The sequence below is a fragment of the Lycorma delicatula genome, chromosome 12 (assembly GCF_047948215.1).
Source record: "Lycorma delicatula isolate Av1 chromosome 12, ASM4794821v1, whole genome shotgun sequence".
NCBI classification, from domain to species: Eukaryota; Metazoa; Arthropoda; class Insecta; order Hemiptera; family Fulgoridae; genus Lycorma; species Lycorma delicatula.
The window spans coordinates 72226569-72241483 of NC_134466.1; the positions used below are offsets into that span (position 1 = coordinate 72226569).

General features: G+C 28.9%; 1 protein-coding gene across 4 annotated transcripts in view; it reads right to left on the reverse strand.

The window, feature by feature from the left end:
- Positions 1-248: 248 nt before the first annotated feature.
- The window catches only part of LOC142333263 (putative multidrug resistance-associated protein lethal(2)03659), a 37744-nt gene continuing 23077 nt past the window's right edge, over positions 249-14915 (reverse strand). For 3 of the 4 annotated variants that reach the window (XM_075380272.1, XM_075380271.1, XM_075380273.1), the window contains exons 4-8: positions 11086-11236; positions 8018-8124; positions 4823-4933; positions 995-1085; positions 249-532 (exon numbers count right to left, since the gene is read on the reverse strand). In XM_075380272.1, the coding sequence (XP_075236387.1) occupies positions 1029-1085; positions 4823-4933; positions 8018-8124; positions 11086-11236 (426 nt within the window). In that variant the 3' untranslated portion in view covers positions 249-532; positions 995-1028. The remainder of the gene's footprint in view (positions 533-994; positions 1086-4822; positions 4934-8017; positions 8125-11085; positions 11237-14915) is intronic. The other variant, XM_075380274.1, reaches the window with a different exon arrangement.

Here is a 14915-nt window from a genome sequence, read left to right on the forward strand (position 1 = left end):
ATGGGTATTATATTCATATTGGATAGTAGCGTCTGTGAAAGAAGAATTCATGACTGCAGTACATATCTTTGTAGTAATGAATTCTTTATGCAGTGCTTCTTTTAAATTTTGTGCCAAGCTTTTATGCCTTATCTGGATTCTGTAGATCTGGCAGCAGATACAATGTACATATAAAATACATTTAAGAAACAATACTTATTCTTAACATGCAATATCACAGGATAATAATTACACATTTTTTTTTCTTACTAAAAGTTTAATAACAAGTAATACATACATTTTAACAAAGATTTTCAATAAACAGTAATTAAGCCAATAATTTTCTTTTAAGTACTTAAAGTACAATAAATAGAAAAACATATTAAGTAATATTTTCACTATTTTTAATTACAGTATTTAATTCTTCCATCATTTCAGAGGAATGCATTTAAAACAATAAGTAGATATAAAAATAATATATACAAGTTTTACGTATCATTTTTATTTTTTTCTACGAAGAAACTTCAGGATCATCTATATACGGTTTGTAGTTCTGAAAAAAATTTAACATAAGCAAAAAGAAAGATAAACTGTTACATATATGAGGTTTACGCATAAAGCAAAGAATGTTTTCATATAACACTCGTACAGGTGTCTTCTCACAAGTTAAGTTCTTAAATGTACTACCTCAGTGTGAACCGTGTTTCATGACTAAAATTGACTTATAGTGTTTTTCTGAGCGTTTCAAAAGTGTGTAAAAGTAAAAAATCCTATAGTGTGATATTAAAAAAAATCGTTTTTAAATGAATCATTTAGAATTTTATAACTAAATAAGAAATGTGAATGATGATAGATGAAGTATGGAAAAGTAATGTACCATTTTTCATAAACAAAGGTCAAATATCCATGATGAAAATTATTTTGGATAGCCTTCTTTTGTTACTGAAAAATTAAAGCAAACAATCAAAAATGAAATTAACAATGATATACAATTTACTGTTGATAAAACACTCACCCCTCACTTTTCAAGATTTTTCTTACCCATATTGTCAGTGAACACTGTGGGTAAAAGAAAATTTCTGTCGCATGGTTTCCTTGACCGTTCTCTGAAAAGGATGTGAAAAAGCAAATGTCCTACAGAGTAATATATGTAAGACAGCAAAAAAATATTTAATAGTATTTTGTTTGGGATGAAACATGGCTCTGTTATGTAACTAATGAAAACCTTAGTTTTCTTGACTTTTATTGATGTTGAAGAAGTTCCTGAATGATCCCACTGCGTTATCTGGTGGATAATTTACTTTGACTATTTCTAAATTGGATTGTGTTTTTTCACCAGTAACAATATAATTACAAAATGCATCACCCTTGCATCAGCAGTTTGACACGGATGAAAACTGGTTGTCTTCACAGGTGGCTGATTTCTATGACATCTGCATAAACAAATAAACAATTTAGTAAGATGCTATGATAAATGTTTAAACAAGGTAACTATGTAGAAAAGTAGCATAAAGCGTAAAGAGTGAAATAAAAAAAAGTTAAGATGAAAGTTAATGTTAACATTTAAGCCACTCCTGTTTGCTTTGTTTTACCTTTTTTGTCTCAAGAAATTTCCTTTTATTAAATTATCTTCTGAAAAACATTTAATTTCGATTTTTTCTGATAAATTTTTTTCTGGGTGCTCAGACATATATGAGGTCTATTTTTTAAGTAAGGTTCATTTTTAATACAAACAAAACTAGTAAAGATATTCTCAAAAACGTTTTTTTTTATTTTACTCTTTATACTTTATGATGATGTTTTTCTACATTACCTTGTATAATCATTTATCACAGCGTTTTACTAAATTGTTTATATACATGTCATAGAAATAAGCTGCCTGTGAAGACAACCAGTCTTCAACTCTTTTCACTTCTTCATTGGTGTCAAACCGCCGACTGCTGTGAGAAACTGCTTCAGCTAGCAGAATAGGTGGTAATCACTCAGTCAAGGTCCAGGCTGTATGACGGGTGATCCATTTTCTCCCACCTAAAAGGTCCGATTAGAGTTTATGCAACAGAATTGGGTCGTGCTTTGTCATGCAGCAACATAACTCCAGATGTCAGTAGACCACGTTGCTTATTCTGTATGGCACGCTGAAGCTTTGTCAAAGTCTTGCAGTACGCAGCTGAGTTTATTGTGATCTCTTTGGCCGTAAAATCGACTAACAGGACACCATGTTTATCCCAAAATACAGTTGCCATAATCTTGCATTTTGATATTGTTTGGCTTTCGCTTAAATGGAGATGATGAGTGTTGCAGTTACATTGACTGCTGTTTTGATGCTGGAGTGATGTGAGAAACTAGTGTTTTGTCCCTGTAGACCATAATATGGTCCAAAAGTTCATCTCCTTCCTCATTGTATCGGGTCAAAAATGTTAAAGCAATAGCCATTCTCCTTTTTTTTGTGCTCTTCAGAAAGCAGTCTTGGAACCCATTGCGAGCACATACGTACTATGAAGCAGAGCTATATTGAGTCCCAAAAGGTTGTTTACATTAGCAAACAATGCTATTATGAGTAAACACAAAAGAAAAGGTGTTATTTCTTACAAATTCTGTATTATATTGATTCCAAACACCAACAGCTCGAAAAAGTTACACCTGTTCATCACTACTTCCATAATCACATTCACTGCCCATACCCAAGTTATCACTTTTTTCTGAACTACTAATATTATGAATAAAATCATCAAGTTATAGTAGATCCTCAATTTATGACTACTCACTGTAACAACCAATTCATAATAACCCCTTAATTTCCTAAAAGTAAATAATTAATAGGTCATACATAAAAAGGGATATCTGTGTATTCATGTAAAAGACTACAAAATATTATCTTTACTTCCCTCTAATCAAAACTTGCCTCTTCCTTCCAATGAATACCCTTACATTTCAAAATAGCTTTGAAATTTCACTTTTTGGGTATTCTATATCCTAATACAGTACTTTTTTACACGAGTCAGAATACACTATCGATTTATAGTATATTAAATATTGTGATGCACAGAAATGTTTTTAGTAATGTGAAGTATAAGGATTAGGGAAGAGAGGATAAATTAAGAATGTAAAATAGAAATAAATTTAAAAAAACAAAAAGTCAGAAACAATAACAAAGAGAAACAAGTAAGAATTTCTAGGACAGTGTAGAAGTTTTGGACAATAGATGTTTTGAGACCATTACAATTGCATCTACAACGAGGATGGATCGGATGATGTTATGTCAGGAAAAGCCCTATGCCTGGATTATATAAATACTGTCAAGGGCCGATGAATGGGAAAACGTGCTTCACAAGTATCTATTTGGAACAAAAATGTTGACAGTGTCTGTTCAGTGTTCTGTTATTTTAGTTCACTATGAAGAGAGGGGACAAGGTATTATTATTCAGTGATAAAACTATATGCTAGTTTCCCTTTTGTAAACAGGAAAAATAAATACTATTTATACAAAGTTTATAAATTATTGTAAATTTTGTAGTAGAATCAGAATTATTGCTTTTGATAAATAATTTACTTATTTTGTAAGATAATAAAATTAAATAAATCGCATTAAAAATAATTTAATGAGTGTAATTACTCAATATCCTTTGTTTAAACCAGCAATCACTTCAAAAAATTGAAGGAAGGTAATTACTATTACTGTGTTTGATGTATTGTAGTAATATAATATAATGGATATAGGCCTCTCAAATAAATTTTCACACAACATTTATAAACACTGTCATTTAATACTAACATAATTATTGTAACGCCCTATTTCAGTAGAGCCAACTTTTATATATGCAAAATGTTCATACTGAATAAATTTCTTAGTATAAAATGTAATGTGTGAATGTATAACGTAATGACATATGCATAACAATTATTTAAGAAGAAAATTTGAAATTTTAATATTAAAATGAAATAAAGTAAGTGAAAAAAAAAGTAGTTAAAAACGCAACTTAAGTGCAATTGTAAATATAAATTATTATATTAAAAAATAAGATGTATAACAAAAATACGAATACTTATTTGAAAGAATAAGATGTGCTATAGATGCTGTTAAAGAAAATGATAACGTGCAAGTCTCAATAGAATAATAGAATTGGTTAACTACCAAATACAATCAGTTTTGTATTATTTAAATGACAACTGAATCGATAAAGGAATTATCAATATTTCATACATTAATAAAAAGACTGATCACTGTGAAGATCAGATGCACTACACAACATAAACAAACAGGCCAAAGCTACAAGTGTAGATGTTTCAGCCACTAGAGATTATCTTTATTTGTTAGTTATAATAATAGAAGCAGGAAAATATTCAGCTTTTTTGTTTCTTAATGTACATAAGAAAACTTCAACTGTAATTATATCCTATCGTGCTTATATACACCTGGAGAAAAAGAAAGCATGCTTGAATTTAAAGACACAATAGACCATGTCACCGTGTTTTTATACAATGTAGAAAGATAGAATCCAACTACCATGTAATTAAATACAGAAGACTGTATTTAATTATTTGACTGTGAATGCAAGCTATATATTCACAATCTCTCTTCAGAAACAAATTAAATCATTTACTGTACTTTCATAATTACGTTTAAATTACTTGTATGCAACTACTTGTTTATTCTACGCTTATCTATGTAACAATAAGTGGTAATGCTATTTCAGAAGCTAACATAAACTGAAATAAACACATCTATATTTATATGTACACAGCTTGTCTAACTGCATTACTTCATAGCTGCATAAAACTAACCTGACAGCCAAAAAAAAAAGATTACTAACAATAACAACTAATTTCAATAAATTTTACTTACAGCAGCTGCAACATTAAGTAAAGTTTCAGCTGTAGCTTTCCCTGTTTGTTCTACCATTCTGTAAAGGAACCCTTCTTTATTCTTCAAAAGGATGTGTGGATGATCAAATTCCTAAAACAAAAAGAAGCTCATATATTTTTATAAATAAATTACTTATGACTTTCAAAATATTATCAGATGTTCATGATACCAGTAAGGAAAGGATGAATTATACTTCTGAAAAAATCTTTGGTAATTATATTTTCCATTATTCATAAAGAGATATTTTATTATTTCATTAAGCAATTATAATTTACTGATTTTGGAATGAATATTATAAATTATCTTAAAATAAAACCACATCTAATTTTGTCATACGTCTTATTAATAATGAACTTTGTTATTAGTTAGGCTTACCATATTTCTGGGATTAGCCTGGACAGTCCTAGTTTTTTACTGCTGTCCGGGATTTGAAAATTTTTTTTAATTTTAGACCAACATGTTTGACATTGGATTTTTAAACATTCTCTTTCAGTTGTGCATCTCTCAGTCAACATTGGAGCAAGCACTGATGTCGATTTTGATAGAGGCATGGCTACCGGTCTCGCCACAACTTTTTACTTAGTCATTTGGTAACACAACAGGGGTATTGTGTTTATGTTGTTTTCATGTGTGAAATAACTCGTCAACACATTTTTGATTATTTACCTCTATAAGTTCTTTGTCTCATCGTTTAGCAATGAACAAAAGAAAATGCGTGTTTAATGTTAACCTGGAACAAGAATACAACTTTTTTAAATTGTGTAATGACAGTAACAATGAATGTATTTATTGCACACTATGTACTGGAGAATTTTCTGCTGCACGTAAAGGAAAGGGTGATATTGAAGACCACGTGAAAACAGCTAAATATAGTTGTACTATTAATGCTACTGCTTCAGCAAACAAGAAATTTTTTAAAGCCAAAGATGTGAATAACAATAACAGTGATCTGGAGTATGCTGCTAAAGAAGCTACATTTTAATACCACACTGCTAGACACAAGCTCCGTTTCAAAACATCAGACTGCACATCTAAATTGGTTAAAAAGTTATATGACCCAAAAACCGAGGTAATTATTGTTAATGTTACTTCGTCATTTATATTTGATGTGTTGTGTTCTTTGAAAACATTAATTACGTAACAGTATGGTGGATAGCTCAAAAAGAAGTTAATTAAAACTTGTAAGATATTTCAATCTAGAGGAGGGAATTCAAGTTAAACTATTACATTTTAATGAAGTGTCAGGTGAAACTGCTCAAATTTTGACTCTGTATCTTTTGCAGTGTGTGAAAAAATAAAATCTTAAAGAAAAGTTGGTTTGTTATACTGCTGATAACTCCACAAGGGAGATAAATTTTTTCCCATACTGTCACTTGTGACAAAATATGGACTCTTTGTATGAAAATGCTGAGACGAAACTAAAATTGATGCAGTGGTGTCATTCCGGTTCACCTAAATTGAAAAAATTCAAACAAGCTCAGTTTCAAAGGAAAATCATGGCAACTATATTCCGGGACCAAAAAGGTGTGCTTTTGATTGATTTCATGAAACCTGGAACTCCCATCACATCACAAGTATATTGTGAAACATTTTTTAAACTGCATTGTACCATTCAAAACCGATGGCAATAAATACTAAGACCAGGAATTGCTCTTCATAATAACAGATATCCAGATACGATTTTGCATGCACAATAGAAAAAATTCAAAAATTCAGATGGTATATTTTCGATCATCCCCTTACACTACTGATCACACATCCAGTGACTACCATCTCCATCTACACCTCAAAAACTGGCTTGCATCTCAATGATTCAAGGAATGTGAATAGTTCAAGATCTCTAAGCAAAAGCGGCTATAATCCCAGTAGCAAAATTTTATGTGATGGGTTTGAAGACGCTTGTTTCATGATATCAAAAGCGTTTGGAATGAAATGATGATAACGTAAAAAAATAAATAAAGTACATATGCATGTATTTGAAACCAATAATAAATTTTTCATTTTTTCATCTGTTCTCATTTTGTTACTGATCGACCCTTACTTTTGAACAACACCTTATACAAAGAAATTAAACAAAAAAAGCACGACATAATGAATAAAAACTTCACTGAAGGTCTTGGCTACTAATAAAATGTTTGAAATGATGAATCTTACACAACCATTGTTATAAACTTAAACTGCTGACGTCATGAGAATCACCTCACACCAAAGCTGAGATCACACTGACAGAATTAAACTACATACTAACCAGTGACCTTAATCTGGGTCATGTACATTGACAAGATTAATCCGCCATGATCTGAAAATAAGTAATCTGCATGTAAGGTACTGTTTGTCATGAGCCCGATCGGGTCATTAGCAGTGAATGTGTTTAACTTCACTCTAATGCCAAAAATGCACGTTTACAAAAATTTTTGTTTTGGTTTCACAAAAAATGCTATTTCTGTAAAATATTTACATCTTCAGAGACTGTAAAAAGATCTGACAAAAAAGCTTATATTTATTTTATCTCCTTTAATTCCTCTTCATATATAACTATTATTCTTTTTGCAAAAGGTTTTCATAAATTTATCTAACACCGGATTAAAAAGCAGTATGTTAAAAATTACATTTTATTCTTGTTAAAGGTTATTGTCTGGTTATTTATACTCACAATATCAATCCATCAGACACTCATAAAGATTATTACCATACACATTACATACACACATCCACTGATCGTCAATGTAGGGTGTTGGGACTGTATTCTTCAAATTAGAAAATGAAACACAATGCATTTAATAGTAGACATGAGTAAAAATGACAGCCTCCTTGGTCAGTGATTCTTGTTTACTATCACTGAACAAAATGATGGCAAATGGGCTTGTAATAAGAATGTCGACATTATGCATTCATTAGTAGTTACGGCATATACTGGTGTTGTTATGGCAATTAGTTTATTCTCTACAGCTTAATGGAAATTAAATTTTTAATAGCCCTCATAAATACCCTACATGTATTGCTATATAAATATTAATGTAATTTCTAATGTAACTGGCAGAATACTAAAGAATAGTGGAGTGCATTCATCATAATATTGGATATTACAGAAATTTATATTTTTTAATAAGCTGCAAAATATAACTAAAAAACAACAATGTATTAGCAATTACTTATTAAAATCTTATAACATACCTGATGATTATCAAATTTTTTTTCCAAAATACTTTGTGCTTTAAATGCCCTAATTGTTGTTAAACCCTGAATTGAGGCATTAAGATGAGAAAAAACAGGACTACGAGCTGAAAAAATAAATTAAAAATCTTAATTTTTTAATAAATACAAATACATTAATGAAAATAAAAGCCTTTCCATTGATTTAAATTGATAAAAGTAAAGTTTATATGAGAAAAGATTAATTACATAAACCTTATACAATGTTGCTGCTTAAATTAACAGACGTAACATAGGTCAGATTTACTCATTTTATCAAGAAATTATTTTTTTAATTCTGATCCCCTCAACATTACTGTTGGCTATCTGCTCATTGGAGTTATTAATTATCCATGCTATTGGTCACTCGTAATTTCATTCTTAGTTACTCACATTTCACTCAAATATATTTACATTTATATGTTAAGTCAATTTGAAAATAATCAACTCAATTTTAAACTGGTCTATTTATTTTTAAAAATAACACTGTTCATTTGGTTTTAGACTCAACTATGTTAGAAATAGCAAAATTATGTTATAACTAAATCACAATAAATACGTGTAAATACTTTTACCAGACATAAATTTTACATATTGCTACAATAAACTTAACCATAACAGTAAATATTATTTTATTATGATTTAGTTTATACGATTTTATTTTATAATAAACCAAATAGACTTTCATTTTTACACAAAATGTCATATCTTACAATTTTATAAATAGTATTCTCAAATATTTAAAAATATAAAAAATTAACATGAATTATACCACTATAAAAATATATTAGTAAAAAATATATAATCTATTATATATTATAATAAATATATAATATATTAATGTAAAAAATCACTAAACATCTCATACATAATGTAAAACGCAAGAATTTAAATCTGAGATTTCAAATACAGAAAACATATCAAGTGTATAGAATTCATTTTAACATATTTATATATAACTAGCATACCCAGCAATGCTTTCCTGTTGCTAGATTTGAGTATGTGTATATACACATACTATATATACACATCCTATATATATATATATATATATATATATATACACAATTGTAAATTTGATAAAATATTAAAAAACTGAACATATGTAACTGCACAAAATTTAACCTTTCACTTTATAAAAGTCAGAATGTAAATAAATCCAGTTGTCAAAACAGCACTACCTATCTGATTTAATTCAAATTACTCTCTAAACTTAACAGTCGGTTCAAAATACCCCTTTCTTTCTACTGGTCAGAACAAGGATAACATAAAACCTTCTCTGGACAACAAGACCATTTTGCAAAAACCTGTGCGTAAATGCGGTCCAGTAGTTTTTTAGTCTATAGCGAACTTTATATATATAAACATTGCCTTTTATATATATATATATATACAAGAAGAAAGTCTGTTTATATATTTGCTTGTTTTGTAAATATCTCGACATCGACGCCACCTAGTGGATATAGTTTTTGGAAAAATTTTTTTTTCACATAACTAACATAGTCTGAATACGAGCCAAGTCAGTCGGTCCATAAATACAGTTTTTCTAAATATCTCAATTCAGTGCCACCTAGCAGGTCCAAACTAATTCAGAAGCATTTGCAGGTGTGTGCACAACAACTCACCAAAGTTTCATCGCAATCAGATGAATGGTATAGTAACGCATATGGGACAAACAAACAAACATTCATTTTTATATATGTAGGTAAAACAGCGGGTGCTTTTGGATTTGAAGTGGAACAGAGTCACTCTGAATTTTGTGGATTTGAGCTCCATATTATAAGTAACTAAGCTATTTAATATCCCAGTATTTGACAGCGATTAGTTTTCAAATTCATACATTTTGATCATGCAAAATAAAATTTAAAAAATTTTTTTGCAAGTTACAGAAACACCATCATAATGAAAATAAATTTTTCTACTGTAATGTGAGAAGTGAAAAATATATACAATAAACGTTTTCATTCAGTATGGTTGCTTTGAGAAGAATTGAGAGGAAGGGTCAACCATAATATTGGAAAACTGGGGCACACAAATAACAAATAGATAAAGGATGTCAGATTAACACATTTAAAAGTGAATCACATTAAAATTTTGAAGGTCCTGATTTGAGTGCTCATCACAAATGATCGAAAAAAAGGGGGATCCGCTGTCATGAATAAAAATCAAGAGCTACCATGTGACATTAATTGCAAATTACTTTGTAGACTCATGTGGTATCAAATCAGAAACAACAACCCTTTCTGAAAAATACTACAGCTATAAAATTCATTTTGGTGCCAGAAGTGAATATCTCACAATCTTGTATTATTATTAAAATTTATTATTTTTGTGTATTACATTCTTCTTTATTTATAGAAATAGAAGGCAAATTTAAACTTCCTTCCGTTTATTCTTCACAAACTTTAACGTTAATTTTTTTTTTTTTTAATGTTAGGTCTGTAGTTATAAATGTAAAATATGACAAAAGAAAAGTGTACATTACAAAACTGAATGTGGTACCACATTAATTTACAAAAAATTCATAATTATTCATTTTTGCAGAATTAAAAAGCAATAAATTTCAGTGTCAAATTTAGGGGAAGTTTTACCTTACTTTGACTAATAATATTAATCTTGAAGTAAAATTTTGAGTGGCCACATTATGACAGGAGAGCACCGAACAATGAAAAAAGTATAATTAATGAAGCAAGAACAATTTGAAAGTATGATTGGACTACAGAAAATTTTATTTAGATTCAAAAATTAATAATTTATCTTAAGAATGTTTTCAAATATAGTATCAAAACAATGGTCTCATAACAGGGTAACAGATGAAAACAGCAGAAAACTAATTAAGTTTACTTCAGTAATAGACATACGTATCTGTAACTTAAATTATGTTTTTAATCCTTCTCTAATAAATATTACGATGAAGCAAAATCTTTGCAAAAACAATTAAATGATGATAATGAATAAAAAGGGGGATACAAACTGAAAAACTTATGTCTAAAAACTTTTAAATAAAAACTTATATCTAATTAAAATTTTAAAGGGAGAAGTGTGCTTACTAACTCCTTCTAGTCTCTTAATGCTGCGAGATGTTACCAAGTAGAAAGCTCGTAAATAATAAAACAGAATAGCAATGAAGACTGTAGGCACTAGTAATAGATAATTGACAATTGAAATAACTGTAATTACACTAATTAATCTTAAGCCAATCTGTAAATAAATAAAAAAAAAAATTAAAAATAAGTAAAAACACAATCATATTTTATAAAGAATTTAGAAATTTAATTATAGTACAGTTAATTTTTTAAAAATATAAAAACACATTTGCACTGTCATATGTGTTTTCTAGCATTACAAGATCAATATTATTCATATCTTTGCGAGTTGCTGATTAAGAAAAGTTTTAAATTTCTGATGTGTCGTATAAACAACAGTTAATAATAAATAAACTATTCTGTTTAGTGACTGGTTACAAATTTTAATTTCGACCTAATGGTGTAAAATATTTAGTTTTTATTATTGGCTTATTTGGTGAATAATCAAAAATGAAAAGAGAAGAATCATACTGTAAAAATAAAGATAACATGAAATATATCTCAAAAAACGACAAGAAGATGAATATGAAGGGGAAGAAAATGTTAAGAACAAGGGAAGAATAAAAAAAATTAAGAGAATATGACAAATATAAAGAGGAGGTAAATGTTAAAACCAAAGAAAGAATAAAAAGATTAAGAGAGGATGATGAATATAAAGAGAGAGAAAATTTGAAGAACACAAGTTAAAATCATAATTATATCAAACCAACGAGCAATTAAATGATTGGAAAAAAAAACAAATAAACGAAATGATGATCAACTCCAACTTAGGGAGAATATTGTCTGACAATATCATAGTAATGAACTAAAAGAAAAGAACTTTTAGCAATTTATTAAAGAATGAGCATGTATACTTCAGTGTATATATTGTTCTTGTGAGGGTATACCTTTCAGTCACTCTGTAGTTAACTTTAATGTAGATAAAATTAAACAGAAATTCCAAAATAATTAAATAAAATTAAACAGAAATTAACCTAGAAGATCCAAACATAATATGATCCGAAGTTATAATTTTCAATTAACATTAAATAATTAAATTACAAATCTATTTTACCAAATCTATTACGTATACACATATGTAATAATGCCAGTTAATTTACATATACACATCTTTAAAAGTACATAAAATTCTATTTCACTGATAACATTGTAAAAATTTGTTTACAATCACGGATTAATAATTATTAAATCAATATATTTAGATTAAAAAAAAAAAGTTAAAAAATAAAAACTGAGATGAAGTCTGATTTGAACCGATGTGCCTTCCCTTATAAGAACCAAATATTTCATTAATTAAAATTTTATTTGGCTATAATTTTGGAACCAATGAGTACTTCTTATGATATATTGTTGAAAAGCTCTCAATGAGGGCTTATTACTTCAATTAAGAAAAAATCAAAAATCAAATTTTTTTTGGATTTTGGGCTTTTTTGAATACTTATAGTTTAGTTGATTGCAATCAAAAGGGGAGGTGCAGAACTTGATGTTACAATAGTCCTAAATCCAAAATTTCAGCATACTACGGCTAATTGTTTTTGAGTAATGCAGGATAGATATATACGTACATACAGATGTCATGCCAAAAAACTACTAAAAATGGATTCAGGGATGGTCAAAATGGATATTCACGTTGAAATCTGAAATTTTTCACGATCACAATACTTCGTACAAGGAAGTAAAAAGGTTTTAACCAGAAAAATATATTATTATGTTACATGAAAGGGATTGAGTCCACTGTGGCTAGTTTATGTTTTATATTAAAATAATACAACGTGTTTAATGCAGCAAACAATTTTCAATGTGCACTGATGCATCCATGGTAAGCAGATGGGTGGTTACCTTGCTTACAAAAAATGCCATAATAACAAAGTATGACAAAATCGATACTGTTCATTCATCAATGAGTGAAGCTATTTAGATAAAGACATTTAAGTTTTCTTAATTTTAGTTAAGTGAAGTACGGCAAAGAAATATGACAAATATTTTAAATGCTGATACTCATATATAAGTCAACTGCTATTCTACTGCATCATTTTTCCATATGAAAAACTTAACTTGTGTTATGCAGCATTAATTACACCGTTCCTGGAAAAAATGTAATAAAACCGTAAAAGCATAATTTAAATTTAAACAATGAAACTGAAAGTTCTAGGGAATTTATTAAATCAGACAGTACAGTATAACCCCGCTTATACAAATTCAATAAAACCAAAATTCAGAAAAAAACCAATGCAATGCTTAAATAATAATAAGATAAGACAATATTTTACAGTTTGCAATGCTTTACTGCATGCGTATGATTGTTACGTCTAACCTTCCAAAGTATGTCCTTACATATCTTCCACTATCATCATGCAAGGGTCATTTGATAAGTCCACGAGCAGGGAAGGGAACAAGTTTGACTAGTCAAACACATAGAGGTCAACAATAATACAGGTTTGTGATATGCTCAATAATTATTGTAATCCATATTTGTTTATTTTCAGTACCATTGTAAGTAGGATGCCTATTACCAAATGACACCTTAGAAGAGTTATTTGTTTGTTTTTTATCTGAAGATGTCAAAACAGCCGATACTGTCACTGAATTAATGCTCAACACGGATCAGAACTACATGAACAAGGAGCATTTTTATATACAGGTAGACAAATTTAAAAATGGTCAAAAGTGTTGATGAAGCACAATCTGTGATTGTGCTTCAGAGGTCTAGAAACATCAAGTTTCTAGACCTCTACAGAACTGAAAGTTCATTTTTATCTTGATGGTGAATCAGCCATTTTTACTTCCTTGTACGAAGTAAAGGAAATATTGTAATCACAAAAAATTTCAGATTTCAATGTAGATATCCATTTTGACTAGTTTTGGCATGACATCTGTATGTACGTACGTATTTATTTCGCATAACTCAAAAACGATCAGCTATAGAATGTTGAAATTTTGTAATTAGAACTGTTGTAACATCTAGTTGTGCACCACCCCTTTTGATTGCAATCAACTGGGCCAAAATGTGTATACATCAGACCTCTAAGTAACATGGGGGGTTTAATTTTGAAAAAATTGGATTTTGGACTTTTTCTTAAATGTAGTAATAAGTCCTTGTTGAGAGCTTTTCAGCGATATATCATAAGTGGTACTTATTTTCATTGGTTCCAGAGTTATAGCCAAATGAAATTATAATTAATGAAATATTTGGATCTTAGAAGGGGAGGCACATCGGTTCGAATCCAGCTTCATATTCATATATATCTTTTTTAACTTTTTCTTTTTTAATTTAAATATGTTGATTTATTAGTAATTATTAACTTCTGATTGTAAAAAAAAATAACAATTAATAATAATTCAATAATAACAATATGAAAAAAATAAGAAGTTATTAGTGAAATAAAATTTTATGCACTTTTATTTTAATTAAAATATATGTATATCAGGTCGGATTTGAACCGATGTGCGCTTGGTTACAGATCCAACAGATTCTCACTTACACCACATATGCATTTGAGTGACATGAAAGAAAATTAACATATAAAGTAATATAAAATGCCACGGAAATTTTTAGAGCCATTTTTCTGTGTAACTATCCACTTTATTAAACAATTGAGGATCACATTGGACTTTCAAATGAAATAAGTTTTAACGGAATGTAGCAAAAAATGTGTATGTGTAATTTAATAGGCATACCAGGACCATCATGTGGTATCACATCAAAATTTTTATGCAAAGGGAAACAGTGATGAGAGATGAAAAATATTTTTAAATCTTTGGATTCAAAAACCATTATTTAAGTAATCTCAAGA